This window comes from Tachysurus vachellii, chromosome 3, assembly GCF_030014155.1.
Source record: "Tachysurus vachellii isolate PV-2020 chromosome 3, HZAU_Pvac_v1, whole genome shotgun sequence".
Taxonomy (NCBI): Eukaryota; Metazoa; Chordata; class Actinopteri; order Siluriformes; family Bagridae; genus Tachysurus; species Tachysurus vachellii.
The window spans coordinates 31,492,152-31,516,361 of NC_083462.1; the positions used below are offsets into that span (position 1 = coordinate 31,492,152).

The window sequence follows — 24,210 nt, forward strand, 5'->3', positions numbered from 1 at the left end:
CTGAAGGATCACTAATCCCCACAGACACACTCCAACATCAGTGTCTGATCTCACTAATGCTCTTGTAGCTGAATGATCACTAATCCCCACAGACACACACACTCCAACATCAGTGTCTGATCTCACTAATGCTCTTGTAGCTGAAGGATCACTAATCCCCACAGACACACTCCAACATCAGTGTCTGATCTCACTAATGCTCTTGTAGCTGAAGGATCACTAATCCCCACAGACACACTCCAACATCAGTGTCTGATCTCACTAATGCTCTTGTAGCTGAATGATCACTAATCCCCACAGACACACACACTCCAACATCAGTGTCTGATCTCACTAATGCTCTTGTAGCTGAAGGATCACTAATCCCCACAGACACACTCCAACATCAGTGTCTGATCTCACTAATGCTCTTGTAGCTGAAGGATCACTAATCCCCACAGACACACACACTCCAACATCAGTGTCTGATCTCACTAATGCTCTTGTAGCTGAAGGATCACTAATCCCCACAGACACACACACTCCAACATCAGTGTCTGATCTCACTAATGCTCTTGTAGCTGAAGGATCACTAATCCCCACAGACACACTCCAACATCAGTGTCTGATCTCACTAATGCTCTTGTAGCTGAATGATCACTAATCCCCACAGACACACTCCCAGAAGTGTGGAGATTATTATAATAGCAAATAGGGACTAATTTCCATTTGGCTACAAGTCAAATGTCTTTACAAATGTCCTCACCAAAAGGAAAAACTACCAGATGCTAAATAAATCACATTATTAAATCTCATTTATTGAAATATAAATCATCTGAATGGACATAGACATAACGCATAATAGAACAGGAGGATAACAGCTTGTACTGTGAGTAACTACCTATTATTATACATACTGTACCATAGAGTATAATTCTTCATACCACTTTTCAGAAAATTGTAGCATTTTAAAGTCACATAAATCGCATGAATTGTATTTGCTCAAAATATAAACTCTTTAAAACGAACATACAATGACAGATAAAAGCAACAAAAGAAGAAGGGTCTAAAAAGTGCAACAGTTTTTCTTTTTTTTTTTCGTGCCCATCGAGTAGATCACAGTGGATATACACTCAGAGGGAGGCAGTGGATCGCTGGACGATAAAACTATACATTGAAAAGCCATTTAATCCATGCAGTGATGTATAACATCAAACTAACTACACAGAGACTCTCTACCATGCTTCAGGACGACTGTAGTCGATGAAGGTGAGATGGAAATCAGTTGGGGTTTAGACGTTATATACGCACTGAAGCTGGACCTTTACCCATAGTGTGCATTGCCCATAGCATCGGTGCTCAGGAACAGAACAGAGTGTTGATATTGTCTGAAAATAAACATCTTTTGCATATTAGTAATATTATATGAATACAACAAACCCTGCAAAAAAAAAAAAAAAATAATAATAAAAAAAATTTAAACATTTTTTTAGAAACAACTCAAAAAGACATCAAGTGAAAATATCCTGCATCTAAAAATCCTGTTATAAGAATACAATAAAAAAAATAGAATATTACTAAACCTTTCTATTTGTTTATTTAGTACCAACTTTTAATTTTTTCTAATTTGTGTTAAAAAATATTTAAAAATGAACAGAAAACATCTAGGTTTAATAATCGTTGGGTTATTGTGATCTTATAATAGGAACAACTAGACCATATTCAAGAAGTTTTCCCTTTCTATGAAGTTATTTTTTATTTATTTTTTGTTTATATTATTATTATTATTATTTTGCAGTGCTCTGTCTCTCTACACCTCTCTTTACAATATTACTATAATATTTGTGCTAAAGCTTAAAAAAAAAAAAGCTTTTGGGTACAACATCTAAACCAGCTGATATAAAGTCATTATGTTGTTTAGATGATTCGAAACAGTATATAGATGAATAGGTTACATCATTTTATCCACAGCGTCAAAACATTCCAGCTTATTGTCAGCGTTTGTCCTTTCAAGGCTGATCAAGCTACCACAAGGTTTCTCATCTCACTCAAGTGATTCGATCATCACTCCACAGGGTAAAAACACAGTTCCTGTGTACTACAACACTGGTAGAAATCTTATAATGCCATTTTTCCATTTGACACATTGTGCAGTTTAAAGTTAAATCTTTGGTCCACACTTTGGTACGGTTTTGTTGCAACGTGTCAAAATTGCAACGCTGTGAGGCTTGCGTTACGCATTATTGCATTATTATTATTATTTTCTTCATTTAGGACCGTTAAAATGTTTCCCTTCCCTTCCCATTATTTACAAAATATTACACATTGATGCTCAGTATTATGTAAAAAAAAAAAATAATAATAAAATTCAAACTGCTGCACTTATTGCGTTGCGGCCAGTATACTGTACGATCAGCTACAGGAGCTAGACATTGTGTGCTTTTTAATGCGATTTGCACTACATGGAATGTGAAAGGAAATAAACGGCGTTGGGTCGGATTTCAGGTGTAGTGGTCGTTGAAAACTGACTCGTATGTAAATGAACTGGTTATGGAGTATACAATAGTATGCTTAGGATACATTCCTGCTTGATTAGTTCAATGTTCTGAATGCCCATCAATTATAAAGTTCTATACAACATGTGAGTATTCTGGATTATTTCCTTATTCCTCTTTTGAGCCAATAGAGGACGCTGTCTTTAATGCTAAATGACCTTCACAGGATTTCCAGTCAGGGAAGAGTCTTTTCTTTTCCTCGGAGGATTCTGCGGCAGCGGATGTCGCAAGGGAGCACGAGTTCGGAGAACAGGTGGGAGAGAGAAAAGGGCTATTCAGAAGAGTTCTTGTGTTAATGCTAATGTCATAGCCTTTCTCTCCTCCTCCTCCTGTTGGATGAATTGCTAAAAAGGGTCTGTCTCATCCTCTTTTTCTCTCTTTTCATCTCAATGTCTCAGTCTCACAGGAAGCTGTCCTCTACCAGATCCCCTGAGTCCAGGCACATCTCATCCAGCAGTGTAATGTCCTCCAGAGTCTCTCCTTCACGCTTGGGCAGGGTGGAGCTGCTCGAGCCCGTGTCTATAGCGCTCTCCTCAGACGTCTGAGAGCTACGAACAAAACATCATTTGTTATAATACTCCTTCACAATTACTTAACATAGTAATAATAATAATAATAATAATAACTAGATCTGTAAAGTTTGTCATGACAAACTTTGATGTTGGCTTTGATGAAGCAAGTATTCGCAAAGGCCGGTGCTTTTTGGAGGCAAGTGGACATAAGGGTCAGTGTTACTTTTAGAAGCAAGTGGACAGAAAGCTAGGGTGCCAAAACATTTGGAGACAAGCATGTGACATCATCTGAATACTCTTAAGGAAGTTCCCCTCATTGTTCTGAGTGTTTTGATATGTCACATGTCCATGTTGTAAAAAGTTTTTTGATTTTGCATATTTTGGGTCGGGGCTGCAGCACAACCGAAAGTTAATTTAAAAGTTTGTTCAGAGTATCACCCTAAAGGAGCTGGCCGAGTTTGGTGTAGATAGTTCAAAAGCTTGCCGAGTTATAAACCTCCAAAGTTTATAATGGGAGTCTATGGGGAAAAAAGGCCACTTTGAGACCCGGTACCTGAAGTACCGGTACTCGGATCGCTTAGAAAAGTAATAGCAACAAACTTCAGACCAGGGTCTACAACATATCCCAATTTGGTGCATGTGACTCGAAAGCCCTAGGAGGGGTTACTCTTGATCATTTTTTGTCTAAGCTTAAATAGGAAAACAGAATGTTGGCTTCTACAAAGCTACATAATAATGGGACTGGACTTGAATTACTGTGCTTGGTTTAATCCATTCTGGTTTCCATAGTAACAACTCTTTCTTTGGAATAAATAACAGTGTGGTTATATAGCATCAGTAGTACACTGATCAACAAGGTGAAGCTTTGTAAGGAGGTGGTTATTTTACATTGATGGAAGAAGTCTCCAGTGTAAGTGCTTTGAAACGGTTTTATACATCAGGACTTTCCAGTTTCTCAGTAACACAACAAGCGCTGTTTGCGTTGTTGGTGAGATAAAGCTGCTATGATGTACAGTAAGTGATAAGAGGAACTAACTCGTTCTGTGGAACATTAAACGCAACTGATTCAAACATAAAAACCACAACAGGATGTTTACTATTCAGTTAAAAACGAAGATGTTCACAAACTGCAAAAGATGTGCTGTTTAAGGAAAATACTCCCATCATTCTGTCCTTCTTTTCTATCCTGATTTTTACTCATTCTCTAAGTCAGTGTTTATCTTCATGTCTTGCAATAATACCTTTCATTTAGTCCAGAATATTATTATTTAAATATCAGGTTATTCATTCATTCATTCATCTTCTACCGCTTATCTGAACTACCTCGGGTCACGGGGTCTACCTCGGGTCACAGGCGTCATCGGGCATCAAGGCAGGATTCACCCTGGACGGAGTGCCAACCCATCACAGGGCACACACACACTCATTCACTCACGCAATCACAAACTAGGGACAATTTTCCAGAGATGCCAATCAACCTACCATGCATGTCTTTGGACCGGGGGAGGAAACCGGAGTACCCGGAGGAAACCCCCGAGGCACGGGGAGAACATGCAAACTCCACACACACAAGGTGGAGGCGGGAATCGAACCCCGACCCTGGAGGTGTGAGGCGAACTTGCTAACCACTAAGCCACTAGGTTATAATTTAATATAATTTAGCAGGCAATTTGTCCAAACATCTTAACACACTCAGTCTTTAAATTGTGTCGAGAATATCGGATCATTCAAAACTCTTTCTTTTTGCGGCAATCAAATAGCAGTAACCACCATTTGTTATGTGATAAGTAAACATATTTTGTTCCATTTGATTAGAATATTCAAATATTCGATATGGGGGGCACGGTGGCTTAGTTCAATTCCCGCCTCCGCCTTGTGTGTGTGTGGAGTTTGCTCTCCCCGTACCTCGGGGGTTTCCTCCGGGTACTCCGGTTTCCTCCCCGGTCCAAAGACATGCATGGTAGGTTGATTGGCATCTCTGGAAAATTGTCTGTAGTGTGTGAGTGTGTGAGTAAATGAGAGCGTGTGTGTGTGCCCTGTGATGGGTTGGTACTCCGTCCAGGGTGTATCCTGCCTTGATGCCCGATGACGCCTGAGATAGGCACAGGCTCCCCGTGACCCGAGAAATTCGGATAAGCGGTAGAAAATGAATGAATGGGTGAGAATATTCGATATTTTATTTTATAAATATTATTATATTTTAAGTGCACAGCCGGATGTTGGACGCTTACCTGTGACGGTTTCTTTTGGTGTATTCTTCGTCAGAAAGGGGGTCCAGGTCGGGCAGAGGGATGATGTAGCCGCTGTCGGAGCTGAGCCTTTGCTCTTCGAAGCCACTTTCACGCTCCCTCATCTTGCACTGGTTCTTATAAGCCACACCCAAGTAGGTCTCGTCGCTTTGCACACACTGCACGCGGGTCACCGCCGGGTGGTCGCTCTTCAGGAAGTCATTATTTATACGCTCATAGCTCTGCACAGACACAAACAGATGTCCAATTTTGACTCAGTCGTATGCTTGCTGAAGAGGAGGTTGTCCTGTTCAAATCTATTAAGATTCTCTAAATCTTAAGAACTCTAAACCACGCGCTAATGGATTAAACACATCATGCCATAATGACGTTAATATGTGCTCCTGTCTTTCAAAGTGCTTGAAGGAAATGTGGAAGGAAATTCGATCACTTTTAGCGGTCTCTATATTCTTCATGATATTTCCTTAAACACTGCTATAAACATGGCTCATTCAAACATTCTGTTCCATTTACACACCCACTCTGTGGTTCGGCAAGGATTTGGAAAAACCAATAAAGAACCGCATTTCCCACCACGCCCCTTCCCAAGGTGCTATTAGAGAATCTAGTTAGCCAGTGGCCATGTGACGTTGGGAAACTTGTGTTTTGAAGTGCCATGTGTGGTGCATGTTTCAGAAGGTCATTATGGCTAACAGGCACATGCTCTGGGTGGATTTTGGTCCTGTTGGGCGTAAGCCAGGTGGAGCGTTAACTTGAGTGTCACACCTAGTTGCTGTCAAACTGTAATAATATCACAGGAAACGGGGGGCTAGTTTAAGCCGAGCGTGGACATAGTGACATAATTACTGATGCAAACACATTCGAAGTTTATGGTCGAGAAGCCACGACTAATTCGATTAAAGGTGGGGTCTCTGATTCTTGAGAAATGCTTCAGAAAACTGAGTCGGGCCGAATAATAAAAAAATCAAAAACAAAATTCAAAACAAACGTGTAGCCAATGAGCAGAAAGGGGCGGGGCTTGTCAATATGTGGTGGAGAGAGTGTTCAGTGCACATGTGTGACATTAGCAGAAAGCGGTTTTAACATTGACATGGAGGATAAAAACAAAGAAAGAAAGAGAAGAAAGACTTACGATAAGGTAAGAAGTAGGACGTGTTAATATAGGATCAGCTTTCCAGCGCTGGAGAGAACTGAAGGAGCAGGAAGTTGGTCACATATTCACAGATTGGAGTTTCCTGAGTCAATAACTCCTGAGCTAAACGCTGTTACTACACAAATAACACCTCTTTTCTATCGTAGTAATGTAGAGACGCAGCTACAACCGTGTTTTGTGTAGTAACAGTGTTTAGCTCAGGAGTTATTGACTCGGGAAACTCCAATCTGTGAATATGTGACCAACTTTACTTAAGATGCCGAGGCGCTTTTTTCCTTCTCGATAGGTGAGTAACGTTGGTTTTGCTTTGTTACACAGAACTAATATATGTCTTTGTCCTTTACATGATTATGCTTGTGTATCATTTTTGCTTGTGTGTTTATCTGCAATCGTATTGTTCTTCACTTCAGCTATGATAAAGACACGTTTCTTTCCATTAGTTGCCTGGGTTACGTATGTATGTGTGGGCGGAGCTATCAATACAGGGGTGGGACCCATTTGGGTTAGGGGTGTGTTTGTTTTGGTGATTTCAAATGTCAACGTTGGCTTTCAAACATCGGAGACCCTGCCTTTAAAGTCTAAAATAACATATAGAACCAACTGATCTACTAGATCGTACCCTCTTGTATCCGCATGGCAGCAGGGTGGCCACGCTCTCACTCAGACTGTAGAACGATGGTCTCTTCTCTGGCTCATTGTTCCAGCACTTCGCCATCAGTTCATAACTACATTGACAAAAGCATTAACCAATCAGATAGGAAAGCTTCCAATACGCAGAAATAACAACGTGCTGTTGTGATGAACCTACACATCTCTGGAGGCGTGCTCAGGTTTAGCCATCCTGTAGCCACTCTTGATCTTGTTATAGAAGCTGGAGTCCACAACCATGCCAGGGTAAGGGGTCCCGCCTGCAAAAATGTATATATTGTAGATAAAGATCTAAAACATTAAATATATAGAATATTCCTTGGAATATTACTCAACCCGGTATATTTTAAAAGACAACGTATAAAGACATATCAATGAAACAGTAGCTGATCGTGTACCCAGAGAAAAGATCTCCCAAAGTAAAATGCCATAAGACCAGACGTCACTCAGAGTGGTGTACAGGTTATCAAAAATGCTCTCAGGTGCCATCCATTTTACGGGAAGGAAGGTCTGTGTATGTATAGAAAATGAGAAAAAGAGAGAGAGAGAGAGAGAGAGAGAGAGAGAGAGAGAGAGAGAGAGAGATACATTAGCAGCAGGAAACATTCAAGACAGAAAAGCATAACAAAGATGAAGAGACACTTACGCTTCCTTTGGATACATAGTTGTTGTCACGCATTATATCCCTGGCCAGCCCAAAGTCACAGATCTTCACAATCTTCCCCTGAGACAGCAGGACATTTCGAGCAGCCAGATCTCTGTGAACACACTGCACAGGACACAGAGACATTCAGTCCAGTTGGACGATCTTTCAATCAATCAGTAAGCTTTCGATCAAATCTTTGACTGCTGTTAATCTAAATCTTCTGAAATTCTTACAGTATTTCATTCTCTATCTGTCATCATTCTACAGCTTCCTTTCTGTAAGCGTTGTCTGATAATAAATACTGCTGGATGATCTTCAGACCCTTTCTGGAAGCATTTAAAAGCCCATAAACTAAATTCATACCTGATGTGTGGTCATTTTTAATAACATATTTTATTAACATGCAATAGTATAGTTTAATAACATGTCATAATGTACAGAAACACACTCTTATGTTCTATTCTGAGTGTTTGGGCTTTTCCTGAGCCACCTCAACACCACGCAAACTCTGGTTTTAACAACAGTTGCAGCCTTAATGACTGCCGTGTGTGTATATGGTACTTACACTATATTAACTAAAGTGATTTCATTTCTAACTAATAGATCTGGAATGTATTTAATAAATTATTTTATCTACAGTAAGTCACATGTAATGAAAGTCAGTCTGAGAAACTTATAGCTTCTGTAAAGTTCATAGCTTTAATTTGAGGAGCATTAATTCACAGCCAGCACAAGTTCAGGCTGCAGACTTACATTTTTGGAGGCCAGGAAATCCATCCCTCTGGCCACTTGATAGGTGAAGCTAAGAAGATCCATAGTGGTCAAGCGCTCTGTGTCATCAGAGAGAAGCTTTTCGACCTCACTTTCTGTTGGACACACACACACACACATAGTCAGACACACTACTATAGCTTCCCCACTCTTCCTTTTGAATGTGTGTACTTGTGTGCATGTGTGGACAACACGCTTTGGTCTGTTTTACATGAGCTGCGATACGAGTACATTTTTAAAGAGATGCTCGTATAGGTCCATTTAATGGCTGGGTGAAGCATGCAACAAACCCCATGGACTACAATTATCTCCAGTAAATGCAGGGTGCACAGAGTGCAACGTATCACATCCCCAAAAATGAGGGTGGACGCCTTCACTATTACTGCCAAAACATCAGTGTGTATGTAGATGTGTGTGTGTGTGGGTTTATAAAGTTGTTGCCAAGTCAAACCATATGCAGGCAAACCAGACTGAACAGGACAAACATACGCATAGATACGGAAATAACAGAAAACGAATAAAGGCTCCAAAACAAATAAGGGGAAAGGTGAAAGAAAAACATCTCGCTGCTGTTAAGCTTTCTGATACAAGAAGCTATGTGTTATGTGTCCCTGTATGTGAGAGATTGAGTTTCATTCTGTTTGCTGAGTGCAAGTTTTACCGTTGATGTGTTTGTAAGACGGAGGGTGATCGTAGTCATCTCTCTGACAGTCGAAGTATTTAGAGGCGTTGCTCCTCTCCAACATGGGGACATACTGCATTGTGTCTGCTTGCTTCATATCCATGTAGTCTCCTTTTTCTTCAAATGACAGGATCACGTAGCTGAAAACACACACACACACACACAGTGATATTACATTATTGTGACTAGTGTTAATTTTGTCACCCATTTTTAATTTAGTCTTAGTCTTGTGCCAAATGTCCTTGTTAGTTTAAGTCATATTTAGTCATTCACATATCTTTTTTTTGTTAGTCAAGTTTTAGTCGACTAAAAGTCTCGTCATTTTAGTCTAGTTTTAGTCAAAAAATTGTAGTCTTTTTTTTAAAATAATACATTATTACTGAGATTATTACTGATAAACATTTCAGTAAAAAAAGTGTTTCACAGATGTTTCACTCGAACTTGACCGCACATCACATTTTTTACTTTATTGTTACTGCTTTTAATCGTAATGCAAAGACCGGTCATCGGGACATAAGCTGTCATGTACAATAAAAGAGCCTGCGCAGCGACAGGAAATATAATTTAACACAAAAAGCCTCCGGACTTGCACTCAGGAGTTTTTTATTTTTTTGAGCGGCGTGTGGACAAATTGTTTCTACGCACACACTAAACAGCGCGAAGCCGCGAACTCGTTGTGAATATTTTAAAGGCGTAACAGCTGATGAAAAAGCAGAGACAATTGTAGACGAAAATGAAGAGAGATTTTATCTTAGTTTTTATTTTATACAAAACATTTTCGTCTCGTCTTTTTTCGTCAACAATAACGCATGTTAATTTAGTCTTAGTCAGCGTTTTTGGACAGTGGTGCAGTCTCGTCATCGTCTCGTCTTAGTCATGAAAAAAAGGTTGTTGACGAACATATTTCGTCTCGTCTCGTCTGACGAAATTAACACTAATTGTGACTATCGGGACTTGATGTCAAACCGCTGCACAGACCGCTAGTATGTGTGTACTGTAAGTGCATTTGTGTGTGCATGTGTGTGTAGGTGTGTGAGTTTGTGTGTGTGTGTGCACATGCGTGCCTGCTCTGACCTTCTGCTGCTCTCATCAGCTGGATTGATGCCAAAGATGTCCAGGTCCTTTTTGCCTTTCTCAGCTGGTCGGCTTAGGAAGCTGTCTCTGTTCTTATGCAGGTAGTTCACCAGGTCTCCATAAAAACAGTACTCGGTAATAATGTAGATAGGACCTGAGAGAGAGAGAGAGAGAGAGAGAGAGAGAGAGAGAGAGATGGGGGTGTCTAATCACTCTTATTTCAGGCTCACAATCTATAAACAGATTTGGAAATGAAATAAACTCAGCTAAAAAAAAAAATCTAACTCAGAAGTGCCACTGGTCAACCCACAGGCATTAAATGAACACATTTGTGTACCTGATTTGGTGCAGGCCCCCAGCAGGTTTACAATATTGAGGTGTGGGCCCAGGTGAGTCATGATCTTCAGCTCTGACATCAGTGCTTGCTTCTCACTGGAGCGAGCTGTTGCTGAAGTAAAAATCAACCACCCAAATAGTCAGTTATGCATAAGATCAACCAGATAAATTAGAACACATCAAATAGAGTACCAATAGATGATGAAGCATTTTAAACTTACGTTTGAGCATCTTCACTGCCACCTTCATTACTGGCTGAGAACGACTGAGTCCATACGCGGTGCCTTCCACCACCTTACCAAAGGCCCCCGAGCCCAGAATGCGGCCTGTGACGGACAATCACACGTATGCGTGATTAACATATGCAAAGTTTCACACCTTCACACCGATATGGTCAATGCTTTGGGTGAAATTTAGCCGAGGCTGTTTTGAAACACAAACTTTAAACAAATATAATCCCTCCCTACAGTATTTCTTTCACAACCACACCCCAAAAAACACACGCCTGAACACCAAGCGACACCATGTAAATCATGTTCACTGTCCTGACTAGCTGGAGGTTGGTAATCCTCAGGATTTGCTCAGTCTTCCATTAAGGGCTATATTTTAGGCTGTTATTTTAGTGACAGCTGCTAGAACGTGGTTAGACCTTATAGGAGCCAAATAAATACATTTTTTTTTTCACAATTCAAGTGATTCCACGTTTTTAACTACAACATTCCACAGTCTTACTAAATCAGTAATTTCATTAAACTACACCTGGTCTACTGAAGCCCAATGATTGTTCTACACTCCTATCAGATTTTGCCTTGATCCTTCATCCTGAGTTTGAGCAATCATCAGGTGTACATGGCTTTCCCTTGTGTGATTTGTTAAGAGAATTTTGCACTTCAGAGACAATTAACATTACCAAGCTAAACGGGCTTTCCAGCAAAAACATCACTAAGAAACAGCGTACTAGATTTGCTTCATAATAATAAACAGTTCCTCTATTTTTCAGGACCATAGCCCAGCTGACCCTGGTTTTCTAGTCACACTTTCTATGTTGGTGAATTCACAGACCTAAAGTTCACATAGATGATTATTTTCTTATATTTCTGTGCTGTGTGGTGCCTCTAAAATCTGACTCAACAGGCCTAACACGTGGCTAGGCAACAAGACATCTGTGTCTATTCAGCTACACCACTATGGCTTTATGTTAAAGAAAAACCACCTTTGATCACAGCCACTGTAAATCCACCATGTGACCGCTGTGCTGAGTCACAAAACACATCTTGCCAATGTTGCTCTCACAAGGCTGCACCCATAGCAGCCCAAAACAAGCCAGTACTCCGGACCACAATCCAATCGATTACATAATCACATGTCAAAGAGCCAGAGTGAGGTGGGTGAAACATGGATGTGTGACTGTGACTCACCAAGGACAAGGCCGTCACGTGGGAACTCCCAGCGTGTGTCGTAGGGCAGCTGCATGGGATCCACATAGATGTACTCGTGCCCATCTGGACTGACTGACTCAATGACACGCCACCTGATCTCATAACGTGGCTCCTGAAATGCACAATATAAGATATAGATATAAGGTATAGAAATTTGAGCAGTGTTTTTTCATTGGTTAGTCATCATGTGAGTGGGTGAGCGAGTGAGTGGGTGAGTGGGTGAGTGAGTGGGTGGGTGGGTGAGTGAGTGAGTGAGTGAGTGGGTGGGTGAGAGTGTGTGGGTGAGTGAGTGAGTGAGTGAGTGGGGGGGTGGGTGGGTGAGAGTGTGTGGGTGTGTGTGTGGGTGAGAGTGTGTGGGTGAGTGGGTGAGTGAGTGTGTGGGTGAGTGAGTGGGTGAGTGTGTGGGTGAGTGAGTGGGTGAGTGGGTGTGTGGGTGAGTGAGTGGGTGAGTGAGTGGGTGAGTGAGTGGGTGAGTGTGTGGGTGAGTGAGTGTGTGGGTGAGTGAGTGAGTGAGTGTGTGGGTGAGTGAGTGGGTGAGTGGGTGGGTGAGTGAGTGGGTGTGTGGGTGAGTGAGTGGGTGAGTGAGTGGGTGAGTGAGTGGGTGAGTGAGTGGGTGAGTGAGTGGGTGTGTGGGTGAGTGGGTGAGTGTGTGGGTGAGTGAGTGGGTGTGTGGGTGAGTGGGTGAGTGAGTGTGTGGGTGAGTGAGTGAGTGGGTGAGTGAATGAATGTTGAGTAGTCATTTGACTACAAATGAAACAAATGACTGTGGGAACAAATGAAGTGTGTACCTTTTTCCAGATAATGACCAGCACAATGAGTGAGATGATAACAATGACCAACAGCACCAGAACAGCAGCTGCCACAGTGAGCTCTGAGTGTGGACCTGAACACATCACCACCATTGGCATAAGAGCAAATCCAAATTTGATACTTTAATTATTTTGAGAATTTGGAAATGACTTCATTCATTACAATTACACTGTACCAAGTGAATGGTGAATTTGGTTTAATGATTTACAGTGTAAGTCATTTAGAAAAGATGGCCCACAGACACTGAATGGATAAACCAAAGGGGGCTTATGGCATATGGATTTCCCTTTTACAAGTGCCACATGGGGAACCCATCAGGCGTTCACAACATGGGGAGCCTGACAGAACGATGCTAACAGATGTAAGGCTTAACAGAAAAGAGTAACTTTTGGACCACTATACCAGTAAAATAAAAAGCTATACTGGGGTAGCTGTATATGACAATGACAATGGCAAATGACAAATGTGAATAGATGATTAATGAACATTGAGGAAAAGTGTTGAATTGTGCCTATTAACTGTAGAATATCAATAAATTCATGATTCAGTTTTGAAATTTGACAAATAATAATTTATGGTGCTATAGAGCATTCTGTTCTAGCTTATTTCCATCCACAGAGTTGCCTCGGTGCTTGGACCATATTTAGATAACTCATAAAATCTGTTTAATTGTCCTGAAGAGAAATGTAATCAGCTTTCGTTAGCCATAGGAGGATGGATCTCACCGTTGGCCACGAGTTTGATCTCACGGGACACAGCGACCATCTCGTTCTGTGCCAGGCAGCGCACAGCTATCGTGTTCTCCAGATGTCCAAAGATCACCTGACTTTCCAACTGATTGTCCTGGCCCATGTGTGTATCAATGGTTATGCTAGTTGTGTTGGTCTGAAGAGGTGACCACTCACTTGAGTCATTGGAACACCTAAGAAATAAGGAAAAGTGGTGAATGGAACAGTATTGAAAGTGTACATATAAAATAAAAAAAACACCTAGATAAAGAAAATGAAAACAAAGGAAAAGGAAGGAGCTTGTGTTGTAAAACAACAAGCAGGTTACAGCCTGAGGAGTAAGACTTCGACATACTCACTGCTTAATGTTTTTACAGATGTACCACTCCACCTCAGGGACCGGTGATCCTCCGGCAACACACACAACAGCCTGGCCCGTTTCTGAACCATGATGCAGATCTAGCAGGTCCACAATCACAGCAGGAACTACGGTGCACACACAGGAAAGCATGACTATTAGCAGAGATATACACAGCAACCTCGCTCAGTACATATAATCTAAGACAAAGACATTCGGAACTTCAAAAAAAAACTTAAGAGAAAGTTAATGTAAAATTCTAACATATATGAAAATGCAGGCAAAACAGAAATAGACTGGACAAAGAAAGCATGCATGGACAGTCGATAGAAAAAAAAAAAAAGACATGCAAATGCATGAAAATAAAGTTGTGACTGAAACACCTGCAAATTGAGAACAAGTGAAGGCACAGATACAGGAGAAATTACAAGGTTTTAAACTTTCCTCGATTTTACCTTTGACCTGAAGGTTGAACATATGGCTGGCACTCTGGTTGCCAATCTCAGCTCGCACCGTGTAGTTGCCACTGTCCTCTGCCTTAGCTCTAATCAGAGCGAGAGTACTCTGGTACCTACGCAAACACACACAGACGCACACACACACACTGCTTATGAACATGTTGGCAAGTTGAGATTATTAATAAATAAGCACACTTCACAAAAAAACCTCCAAATCTGCTGACAATGAGTGTGAAAGTGAATACGTGAACTGAATGTCCCTCAACTACTGTAGGTCACATTTAGAGTGAAATCTATGTGCAAATGAGTTATCTGAGCCTCACTCTAAAAACGTACGCGTTACGTCAAATCACGTGCGTCCCAGACGTCTAACCTTGTCTCGCTGATCTTCTGAAGGGAGGTGGTGAACTCCGCAGCAACATCACCTAGTACAACACCATCCTTCATCCACGTGACTTTGGGTTCAGGAAGAGCCTCAATGTTCACTAGGAACTCACGAACGTCGTTCAGCTTGGCGGTTTCCACAGGAGCAAACATCGGAACTAGAGACACAAACTCCGTCTCTGGAGAATTTGGGATAGAAGAGTAAAGCATACGTCACCAAACAGGAATAGCAAGTTCAGTCCGTAATCATAAAATTAAAATGCGACAGAAAAACGTGGCTGTGGTATCGTATCAGTTCACTGTAAAGACAAAGAGACAGATGTTGGGTTATACTAAATAAGATGTCGGGTTATTGCAATCAAGTCTTCGGACATGTGCTGGAACGAGTGACACTCTCTCATTGTGTGTTCTTATGGTCAACTTGGTTCAGATCTGGTGTCTGTAATGGCCAGAGCATACGATATAGAGGAGTTGTATACTCATCAAAACATTCTACTAGAGATTTCATGCCCCATGAAGACAGACAGCACTCCCATAAGGATGAACATATATGCAAATAAAAGTGACTTTGTGTTGATTTGCACTAATGCTCCAATAAGACAAAATGAATGGAAACAGAGCCAACAGAACACCCGTTACAACCCCACCTACAACTCCACCCCCATCCCCTAAGGCAAAGGTGTTTCCTTTGTCTGTATACTATATATATATATATATATATATAACCGTGTATATGTACCCTGCGTAAAACTGCGCAAAAGGGTAAATAATCTGTACCATAAACAGTAATAGTGAGTTCCTTGGTTTGGCTTTCGTTGCTCATAACGTCAGTGACGGAACAGGCGTAATTTCCACTGTCTTTAGTTCTGGCATCAGGCACAGTTAGGGTGTAATAGATCTCCTGATCCTTCTTGTTCTCCTTTAGAGACATCATAGCACGATCCGCCTGACAGAGACAGACGGAGACAGACAACCATAATCGATTAACTGAAGATTAATGTGAAGATTATGCATCAGTAATGCAACCTAACAAGCAGTATTTGAATATACAACACTATGAAACCATGTCCATATGCTTACAATCATATATGAACCTTTTACTAAGACAAATTGTGTTGGAAAATGTGTGTGATAACTCTCTCTCTCACCATTTTTCCAGGATATTTCCATTGTTGTTCCAGTAAGTCACTGCCTTTGGCTACACAGTTTACTACGAGGGTTTCTCCAACCAACAGAGCCTTCTTCTCGGCCTTCAGCTCTACGTACACGCCTGAGACTTCTGAACAAATGAAAATGTGAGAACTTCTATATTTCAACTCTTATTTAAATATGCCTTTACTTTTTGATGTTGTATACAAAAGATCAAAAACACACATGTATTTTCTTACCTATCCAGCCATGGACAATGTATTCCTCACTCTCGTGCTGTTGTCCGTTCACAAGGGCCTGACAAACATATGTCCCAGGTGTGAAGTTGCCCAGAAAGCCCTTCTTGCTGTCATAGATGGCGGGCACAGCCTGCTGAGCCTCCACATGGAACAGCGTCACTTGGGCGCTCGGATCAGTCACGCGGCAAGGAATCTCCATCTCCTCTGGGCTCTTCAGCACGTGCTGTCCGAAGGGAGGCAGGGGAAGCACAAATGGCATGTTTGGATCTGGGAGAGAGAGAGAGAGAGAGAGAGAGCGAGCGAGAGAGAGAGAACGAGAGAGAGCGAGAGAGAAGGTGTGCAAAAAACAGGTTGGCTTAAACAAATGTGCAGATAAATGCAGTCACATTTTAAAGCAGCAAAGCAAAATTCAGTCAAATGTGTAGCAAGAAAATACAAATGTAGTTAAATACAAATTTACATAACACCATCAATGCAGGTTTATATAATCACAGTGTCTTGTGTCCTGTCTGTTCCTTTTCTCAAGCTCTTTCTCTCGGTCACTCTATTAATACCTGGAACAAAGATGTAGATGCTGCTCTGGTCTGTCTGATTCTCATTCTTGTAGTAACACGTGTATTCTCCGGTGTGCGTTGCCATGGCATTGTCCACCGTCACTGTGGAGACGAACAGGCCTCTCTTGTCATCTAACATCTGCTTGTCAAGAGGGACGGGACCATCCCAGACCACTTCTGCTTGGCCCCGACATGTGAGTCTAAAGATGGAGTGAGGGAATACCACCATAGTCTCTTTCCTGGGCCAGATTACCGGAGCCAGCATGGACTGTATTATCTGGGGCTCACCAGCTGAAATGGATACACACACACACACTTACAATATAAGCTCTATTTTTCCTAGATAACTTGTACATACATCAGTAATGTGGCAGGAAAATACACTATAAGGAATAGATAGGATGTTACCTTTAACATAAAGTTTGAAGGAGAACTCTTTTGTCTGTGAGCCAGCTGATGCTACGATCTTATATGTTCCACCGTCTTCTTCGACAGGATGTCGCAGAACCAAAACACTCTCGTACCTTGATGAAACAGACATGAGCTTTATGCAAACTAGAACTTAAAAATAGATTTCAGATAGAAATAATATAAGCCCTGCTAAAGAAATGGCAATAAACGGGATGCTCTGCAGGATCATACAGGTCAAACTTTACCTTTTGTCCGCTAGAAGTGTGGTCTTGGTGGTTACAAAATGGCTATTCAATCCAAGACCATCTTTGGACCATGTGACCTTGGGAACAGCATCAGAATGGATGTAAATGGTGAATTCAGATTCCTCTAGAAGAGAGATGGTTTCTTCTACTCCGATCCCACTATGATCCAGAGTAACGAAAGATCCCTCTGTAACCCAGAGAGAAGAATGAAAGAAATTGAATAAAAAACACCTGAAAAAACTCCAAGCTATCTATTATACGTATGTTGGATATCATCAAGCCTTGTTTTCCATTTGATGTTTTTAGGTGGTTCCTATGGTCCCATGTGCTAGTCAGCCCTTATTAGCACTTATTAGCAACTGAATTATTAGGATGAAGACATTCAATATTTATCAGCTGCTAAAAACATGGCAAACGGTCAACAGATTCTCGTCTTGATAATTAATTGGTCTACAATTTGGACGATCACTGATGCTTATACAGGTTGGAAATTTTAGACAAATGTTTCTTGATACCGGATCTTGAAACTGAACAAATGACATGATTTGTGCCTTTCAATTATGAGTAAATAATCTGCTAGTATGTTTCTTCTGTAATTTTTTGTCCTTGTATGTTTGAGAGCAACCTTGAAAACAATATGAGAAGTGAAACTTGGTTGTTGCTAGTACTTGCTGGCGTGATCTGTCAGGGCTCCAGTACACATCCATTCAATTCACATCTGCCAGCTTTGAATGAAAATACAGAGGTGCAGGATAATCAAGATTATTACCATGGACAATGACGGTCACTCGGGAGGAGCGGGTCTGTCCGACCGACTGCTCCGTGACAGAGCATTCGTATAAGCCAGTGTCATTTGTTGAGGCATGTGGGATACTGAGGATATACGAAACCTTATCAGGGTAGGTTTCCTTCTTCTGCATAGCACCTACAGCCTGGGGTTGGGTGAAACAAAGACACAAACTATTCACTCATTATGAATATACTGAACAGTCTGTGTCTAGTCGTGACACTCTCTGCAATGTTAAATAATATCCTGCCTAAAAGATCTGCTTTCGTTTTTCTTTCGATCTCCACATCTGGCACTGGCTCCAGCATGTTTGGGAGAGCATCTCTCTCTCAGCAGAAATAAATCTGTCCATGAGGCTGAAAAAAGATCTCAGCTCTGATGCTTCAAGAGGAAGTTTCTCTAATAAACCATCTAAACAGCCTATGAAAGCAATCCCTTAGAATGCACAGCTGTACATGAATGTGGCCATCAGAGCATGGGGAATTACAATTTACCATAATTACCATGAGCACAATATAGAATGCTTTCTACAGTATGCCTGTATAGATGAAAAACATTGAGGAATTGCTGAGAAAGGATTTTGTTTTGTTTTGAAGATACACCAAACCCCACACACTGACAAACCCCCTCATAAACATTTGAGCAAATGGTCAACACTAAAAGGCCTCCTTTAATCTTTTACTGACATGCAGCCACACACACACACACACAGCAGAAATAACCCTAACCCTTTGCTCTTCAATGATTTGGGGGATGACGTGCTGTATGTGGCTTCTCTTTAACAAATTAATAAAGAAATAGTCATGCGTTATGGAACACAAATGGGTATATTGCTCTCTTTGGGTGGCACCGGAAAATAAAATTCCTTTACCTGTCTACTGGGATGCACCCATTGCTGGACATACAGAGCACCAGGTGAAACCGTGCAGGTCAGGTTAAAGGCTTCTCCTTCTTTTATCTCCTCTTGACTGGATGTCAGATTCACACTGAAATCCAGCTTCATCTCATTTAAGATGTAATCTGATAATACTGAACACACAAACGTGCAGTCAGCAGATGACAAATAAAATAAAAGCTCACTCTTGATGGATAATTGATATGGATTAATGGATTAAATGAAAGTGGGTTAGGGCTTACATTGCATGTCCGTCACGTTGTACACCATGCTTTGGACTGCCTCACCATTCACACTGGTCTCACACACGTACTGGCCAGGAGGAAAGCTGCCTATAAATCCAAACATCTGCTCATAGTGAGAATAAAGCACGTCTCCACTTGGTAAACTCCGCAGAATCACCACAGATTGGGGATCTGTAACACGGCAAGGAATACAATCCTGGGAGACCTCTGCCGAATCGTCAGGAACGAATGGATTGTAAGGGTCTGAAGTAAAACAAATGAGTACGGTTAGATATCTTACATTGCGTATGCTTTAAGTTCTAACTTAGTCAGACTTTTTGCTGGGAAAAGAACCGATTCTACTGTAAAGAGTTACACTTTTCTAATCAATGAGCAGAACATGGCTAGCACATAACAAAAGAAAATTAAGTAGAAACAAACATCTAGTGAAAGTGAAGTGAAGTGGGACATACGGCTAAGCACGGTGACCCATACTCAGAATTTGTTCTCTGCATTTAACCCATCCAAAGTGCACACACACAGCAGTGAACACAAACACACCGTGAACACACACCCGGAGCAGTTCGAGACTCGAACCCACAACCTTAGGGTTAGGAGTCAAACTCTCTAACCATTAGGCCATGATCTATCAGGTTAGATTATTAGTGTCAGTTCCATAACAGCTTTTATTTTGTACAAGACTTTTACATAAAAGCTACTATTATTATTATTTAAGGAAATGACTTTGTTTAACTCTCACTTAGGCCACTTCCCTATTTCCACCATTGTTACTACTTGCCTGGGACAAAAATGGAGATGCTGGTCATGGTGTCTAAGTTTGACTGGTATTCATCTAGGGTCTTGTAAACGCACACGTACATCCCTGTATGATAACCCGCGGCGCCGTCAATCAGCAGCGTGGACGTGTAAAATCCGGGCAGCACGTGTGTGTTAACTGGTAACGGCTCATCCCACACGACGCTCTTGTTCCCTGTACAGGTGACGTTAAACACGGAGTTCAGCTCCAACACGAATTCCTTTTTATCTGGAACGATGGTCGGAGGTGGCAGGTCACATGTCCCATCTGGAGAACATGCACAGGGGTTAAGTATTGCTTTATGTCAGCTAAACAGCAGATATGGTCGCTGGAATTTACAAAACAAAAACAATCAAACAAACAAACAAACTTACTTTGTAATATTCCAAAGAGAACAACAACCCCCAAAAGGAGATGTGTCTTCAGTATCCACATTATTGCTTAGGTTGTGTTCAGCTGAAATGTGAGAGCGAGACACAGAGAGAGAGAGAGAGAGAGAGAGAGAGAGAGAGAGAGATTACTCTCTACTTCTTTGTAAATTAATATCACCTTTCGCAATTGTGATCATCACAATTTGGTCTTTTTTGCATTACACAGTTGAGTTACACAGAATTCCTATATATTAAACATATATTATATATACGTATATATATATATATATATATATATATATATATATATATATATATATATATATATATATACGTATATATATAGGGTTATGCACAAAATATTATCGAGTACTAAAGGTTAATCAGGTCATACTTCACACCGATCTAATGTTAATAACAGCTGGAAACAAAGCCCTAGATTCGGGTCTTGTTTAAGAATGCGTTAAATCTTCGTCAGCAATAGTCTCCTTTAAAGAAATGTGAATGTAATGTCTCCGGTCGGTGCCGAATCACAGGACGACCCCGAACACATCCCGGAGCTGATCATCTCTCTGCACTCGCTAGGGGGCGACACAGTACAAGATTTCCCAGAGAGGCAAATTGACCGCAGACGTTTCTACGGACAATAGAATGACTTGAATTCTCCAAGTGTACCTAACAATCTGTGTTTTTGTCTCTTCACGTATTTAAATGCCTTTGTTTAATATATATGTATATATCTTTTCAATTAATAAAATAATATACAATGTCATAAACGTTATTAGATATGCGAATTAATGGTTAGGATTTTTAAATAAACAATTTATTGTAACTTTAAAAAAAATAATAATTTCCAAAAAAGTTTGTGAGACAGCAGTCTGTCCTTTGTCGCCAAAGTCTAGTCTTCTGCTTTTTTTTTTTTTTTTCCTTCTTATCAGGAAAACGGCTCACTTAAACCAGAGTGGTTACAATCGGACATTCCGCGCGTCTCTGTTTTATCTGTTTGTCTGTTCTGAACCCCGCTGGATCCCATCAGCGCTCGAGGGACAGAAAACTGCTGTCTGTGAGATAGCTAAGATTTCAATCTTACTTAATAATAGCCTTGCGTAACCAACTTTGTATTACTTAGACATTGTGCATTTCATCTCCAAAAAGGCGGTTTTGCGTAATTTAATTATGTCCAAATCCAAACCCGGGTTTAAACGCAGCCTAAAAAAGTGTTGTAAGTGATGGTCCGATTTGTATATAGATCATCTTGTGCATTTTCTTACTACATCCATCACTAGAGACAGATCCGATTAGTTTCAAATTGTGATGGCATTCTTCAGAGAAGTCCACTTTAAAGTACTGACAGAATTAAACCAGTAAAGGAAGCGCAGGAGCGGGTTGCCTGTATTTCTTTACTGCCCTTGTTGTCGTTTACTTGAGCAGTACTCGGATGGGAGTAATGGTCCTTGGAATATCCAGCTGCAATCAAACGAGCCCTCTGTTTTTTTGGGGGTGTTTAAAACACAGGTTTGGGAATCCGAATCGCTCCTTGTTCCGTTTAATTATCCAGCGCAAAATGATCCGCTCTAACCCAACAGGACGGGACTGGAGAGGGGTTTTACACCCTGAGGAAATAGGCGGAAAGGCTCAGATCTCTGGATAGACCCTCACTCGCACTCCCCCACCTTCACCCGCTCTCCTTCAGCCCACCAACTGCATTCCTCCCGCGCGCAATTGCGCATCTGTTTTGCCCAAAAGCCGCGAATCTACGCGCCTAACACTCACTCTGGGGCAACAGCTGAGAGAGGAATGTTACATTTTGCTGTCCTGTGTCGTTATCTCCCTCCTGTTAAACTTAACCCCACATGCTCTGTGGGAACACAAGAAACTTTTATCCAAAGATAGCGAAGCCTGCAGGGCGCAGAAATCGTTTTAATCACAGGGATGGAACTAACGGTGGTATACGTGGCCGTGTACTCCTCTCCAAAGTGCAGCATACTTGCACTGTAACGCTTCAGATCAGCAAAAAGAAAAAAGAAAACAAAGTCATCCACAGCTCTATAAATGCTGTAAATTAAGTGTCCAAGAATACTTTTAATCTGTGAAAATATTTATCCACAGCCTACATTCTGAAAGAAAGATATCTCCGCAAATTACTCCAGATGCAAAATATTCCGTTTGAGTCGGGCGCATTCCATGTAAATGGGAATCAAGCTGGTACAGAGTGTGAAATGTGTTTGCCATTAGATGCAGGATGGCACCCCCAGCTGCGCGCTGGAGCCGAGCCGCTTTTCTCTCCCTGAGCTCGGACTGGAGACCATATGCGAAACTCCGAAATGCCCGTAAATCCGCCATGGGCTGCATGCAGAAGTTGGAGTGAACATCAAACTCAGAAGAGGGGAAAATCCTGTAGTCCGCTCAAAGGCGAAAAAGGTCGATGGACATGGAAATAATCCCTGCAATTTATTTCTCAGCAAAACCATGAAATTATTAGATTAAATCCAGAAAATTCTTTAAAAAATGGTTTTCTAAATCGAATTTAACTTAGTGTTTCTATCTTGTTGCTAAATTAGGATAGATTAAAGAAAGTATAGGAATTTAATCAGCTAATTTATGCTTTTGAAAAGGGCACAATAAGCTATTGATTGAGAGGAAAAAAAACGAGCCAATTAGTGTAATCCAACCCAATTAACTCAGACAATACCTTTTAAAAATCCTTTTGTGTGTTCCCTCGATGAAAGAAAAAAGAATAACAACTGAATGCCCTGTACTCCTGTACAACTCTCCACTGAACACTGTTAAGTGTCCTCCTTCACTTTTGTAGCGCTTCTAATCCTCAGTGCGTATGGAAGTGTGGGTGTGTGTGTGCGCGCATCTGTGTGTGTGTGTGTGTGGAGTGTTTGCAGTCTCTCTCTCTCTCTCTCTCTCTCTCTCTCTCTCATTCGCCCGCACTCTGTAATTGATTCAGCCCTAAAGTCCATCCTTCCCGGAGAACTAATAATCTGGTTTAAAACTGAATAACTCCTAGGAAGAACCCCCTCCCATTTTTTTTTCAAAATAAGAGTCCTAACCGAGGATTGGTTTTCTCTGTACTCGGAACTTTAGGTCTTCGTGCATAAAGAAAGGTTCATAAAAGAAGAAAAAATGTCTGTTCTTGTTTTTGCAAACGCTTTCAGTATAAATATACACAGACCCTTTCTGTATAAAGGAGTTGTTTATAGATATAATAAAATCAAGGGGACTAACTATACTAAATAGGTTCATCAGCCAGCAGTATTGCTTTCAGGGATATAAAAAGATATTTGATATTTCTGAAAGATTGCAGGTTATGTTGCACGTTCAGGTTTGTGTACGTTGAAGCATGAGCTTTCGTTTTGTGTTTATTTTCAGTTGAAGGCACATTTTGAAGGCGTGCTAATGAAAAGCAGGTGAATTTCCCCTGGACTTGTGCCAAGTAAACACTTATAGCGTACAGGGGGCGCTCTAACATCAAAAACACACTATCTATGAATCAGAGTAAATCTCTCATACTAAAAAAATTGAAGCTAGTGCAATACATAAGGCGTTTCTCACTTTTTATTAAAATAGAAAGAAACGTTGTTTACGTTTGTCATGGTTGTCTTTGTTCCCTTAAAACGATGCCGTACTTAACCGCACAGCTACGAATACAGTTGAGGTGCTTTCTTTCATTCGTCGAGCACTAACTGAGCAGCAGACTGTCCCCTGTGAGTGGGCGGAGACGCCGTGT

At 41.1% G+C, this 24,210-nt stretch overlaps 1 protein-coding gene across 2 annotated transcripts; it reads right to left on the minus strand.

Moving 5' to 3' along the window:
- Positions 1 to 776: 776 nt before the first annotated feature.
- pdgfra (platelet-derived growth factor receptor, alpha polypeptide) lies at positions 777 to 23,337 on the minus strand. 2 transcript variants are annotated; one of them, XM_060866780.1, is made up of 29 exons: positions 23,167 to 23,337; positions 20,478 to 20,559; positions 20,086 to 20,370; positions 19,305 to 19,550; positions 19,039 to 19,196; positions 18,150 to 18,312; positions 17,381 to 17,567; positions 17,133 to 17,248; positions 16,725 to 17,015; positions 16,171 to 16,437; positions 15,931 to 16,058; positions 15,560 to 15,728; positions 14,772 to 14,961; positions 14,396 to 14,511; positions 13,942 to 14,068; positions 13,580 to 13,776; positions 12,833 to 12,927; positions 12,024 to 12,156; positions 10,827 to 10,931; positions 10,607 to 10,717; positions 10,270 to 10,423; positions 9,175 to 9,335; positions 8,496 to 8,608; positions 7,743 to 7,865; positions 7,495 to 7,606; positions 7,257 to 7,356; positions 7,068 to 7,173; positions 5,278 to 5,516; positions 777 to 3,082 (listed from the first exon to the last, which is right to left on the minus strand). In XM_060866780.1, the coding sequence occupies exons 2-29, from the start codon at positions 20,536 to 20,538 to the stop codon at positions 2,935 to 2,937; spliced, it is 4,401 nt and encodes a 1,466-aa protein (XP_060722763.1). In that variant the 5' UTR covers positions 20,539 to 20,559; positions 23,167 to 23,337; the 3' UTR covers positions 777 to 2,934. The 2 variants fall into 2 exon arrangements, with proteins under 2 accessions (XP_060722763.1, XP_060722762.1); XM_060866779.1 differs by having other exon boundaries at positions 15,931 to 16,061; positions 23,167 to 23,336.
- Positions 23,338 to 24,210: the final 873 nt, after the last annotated feature.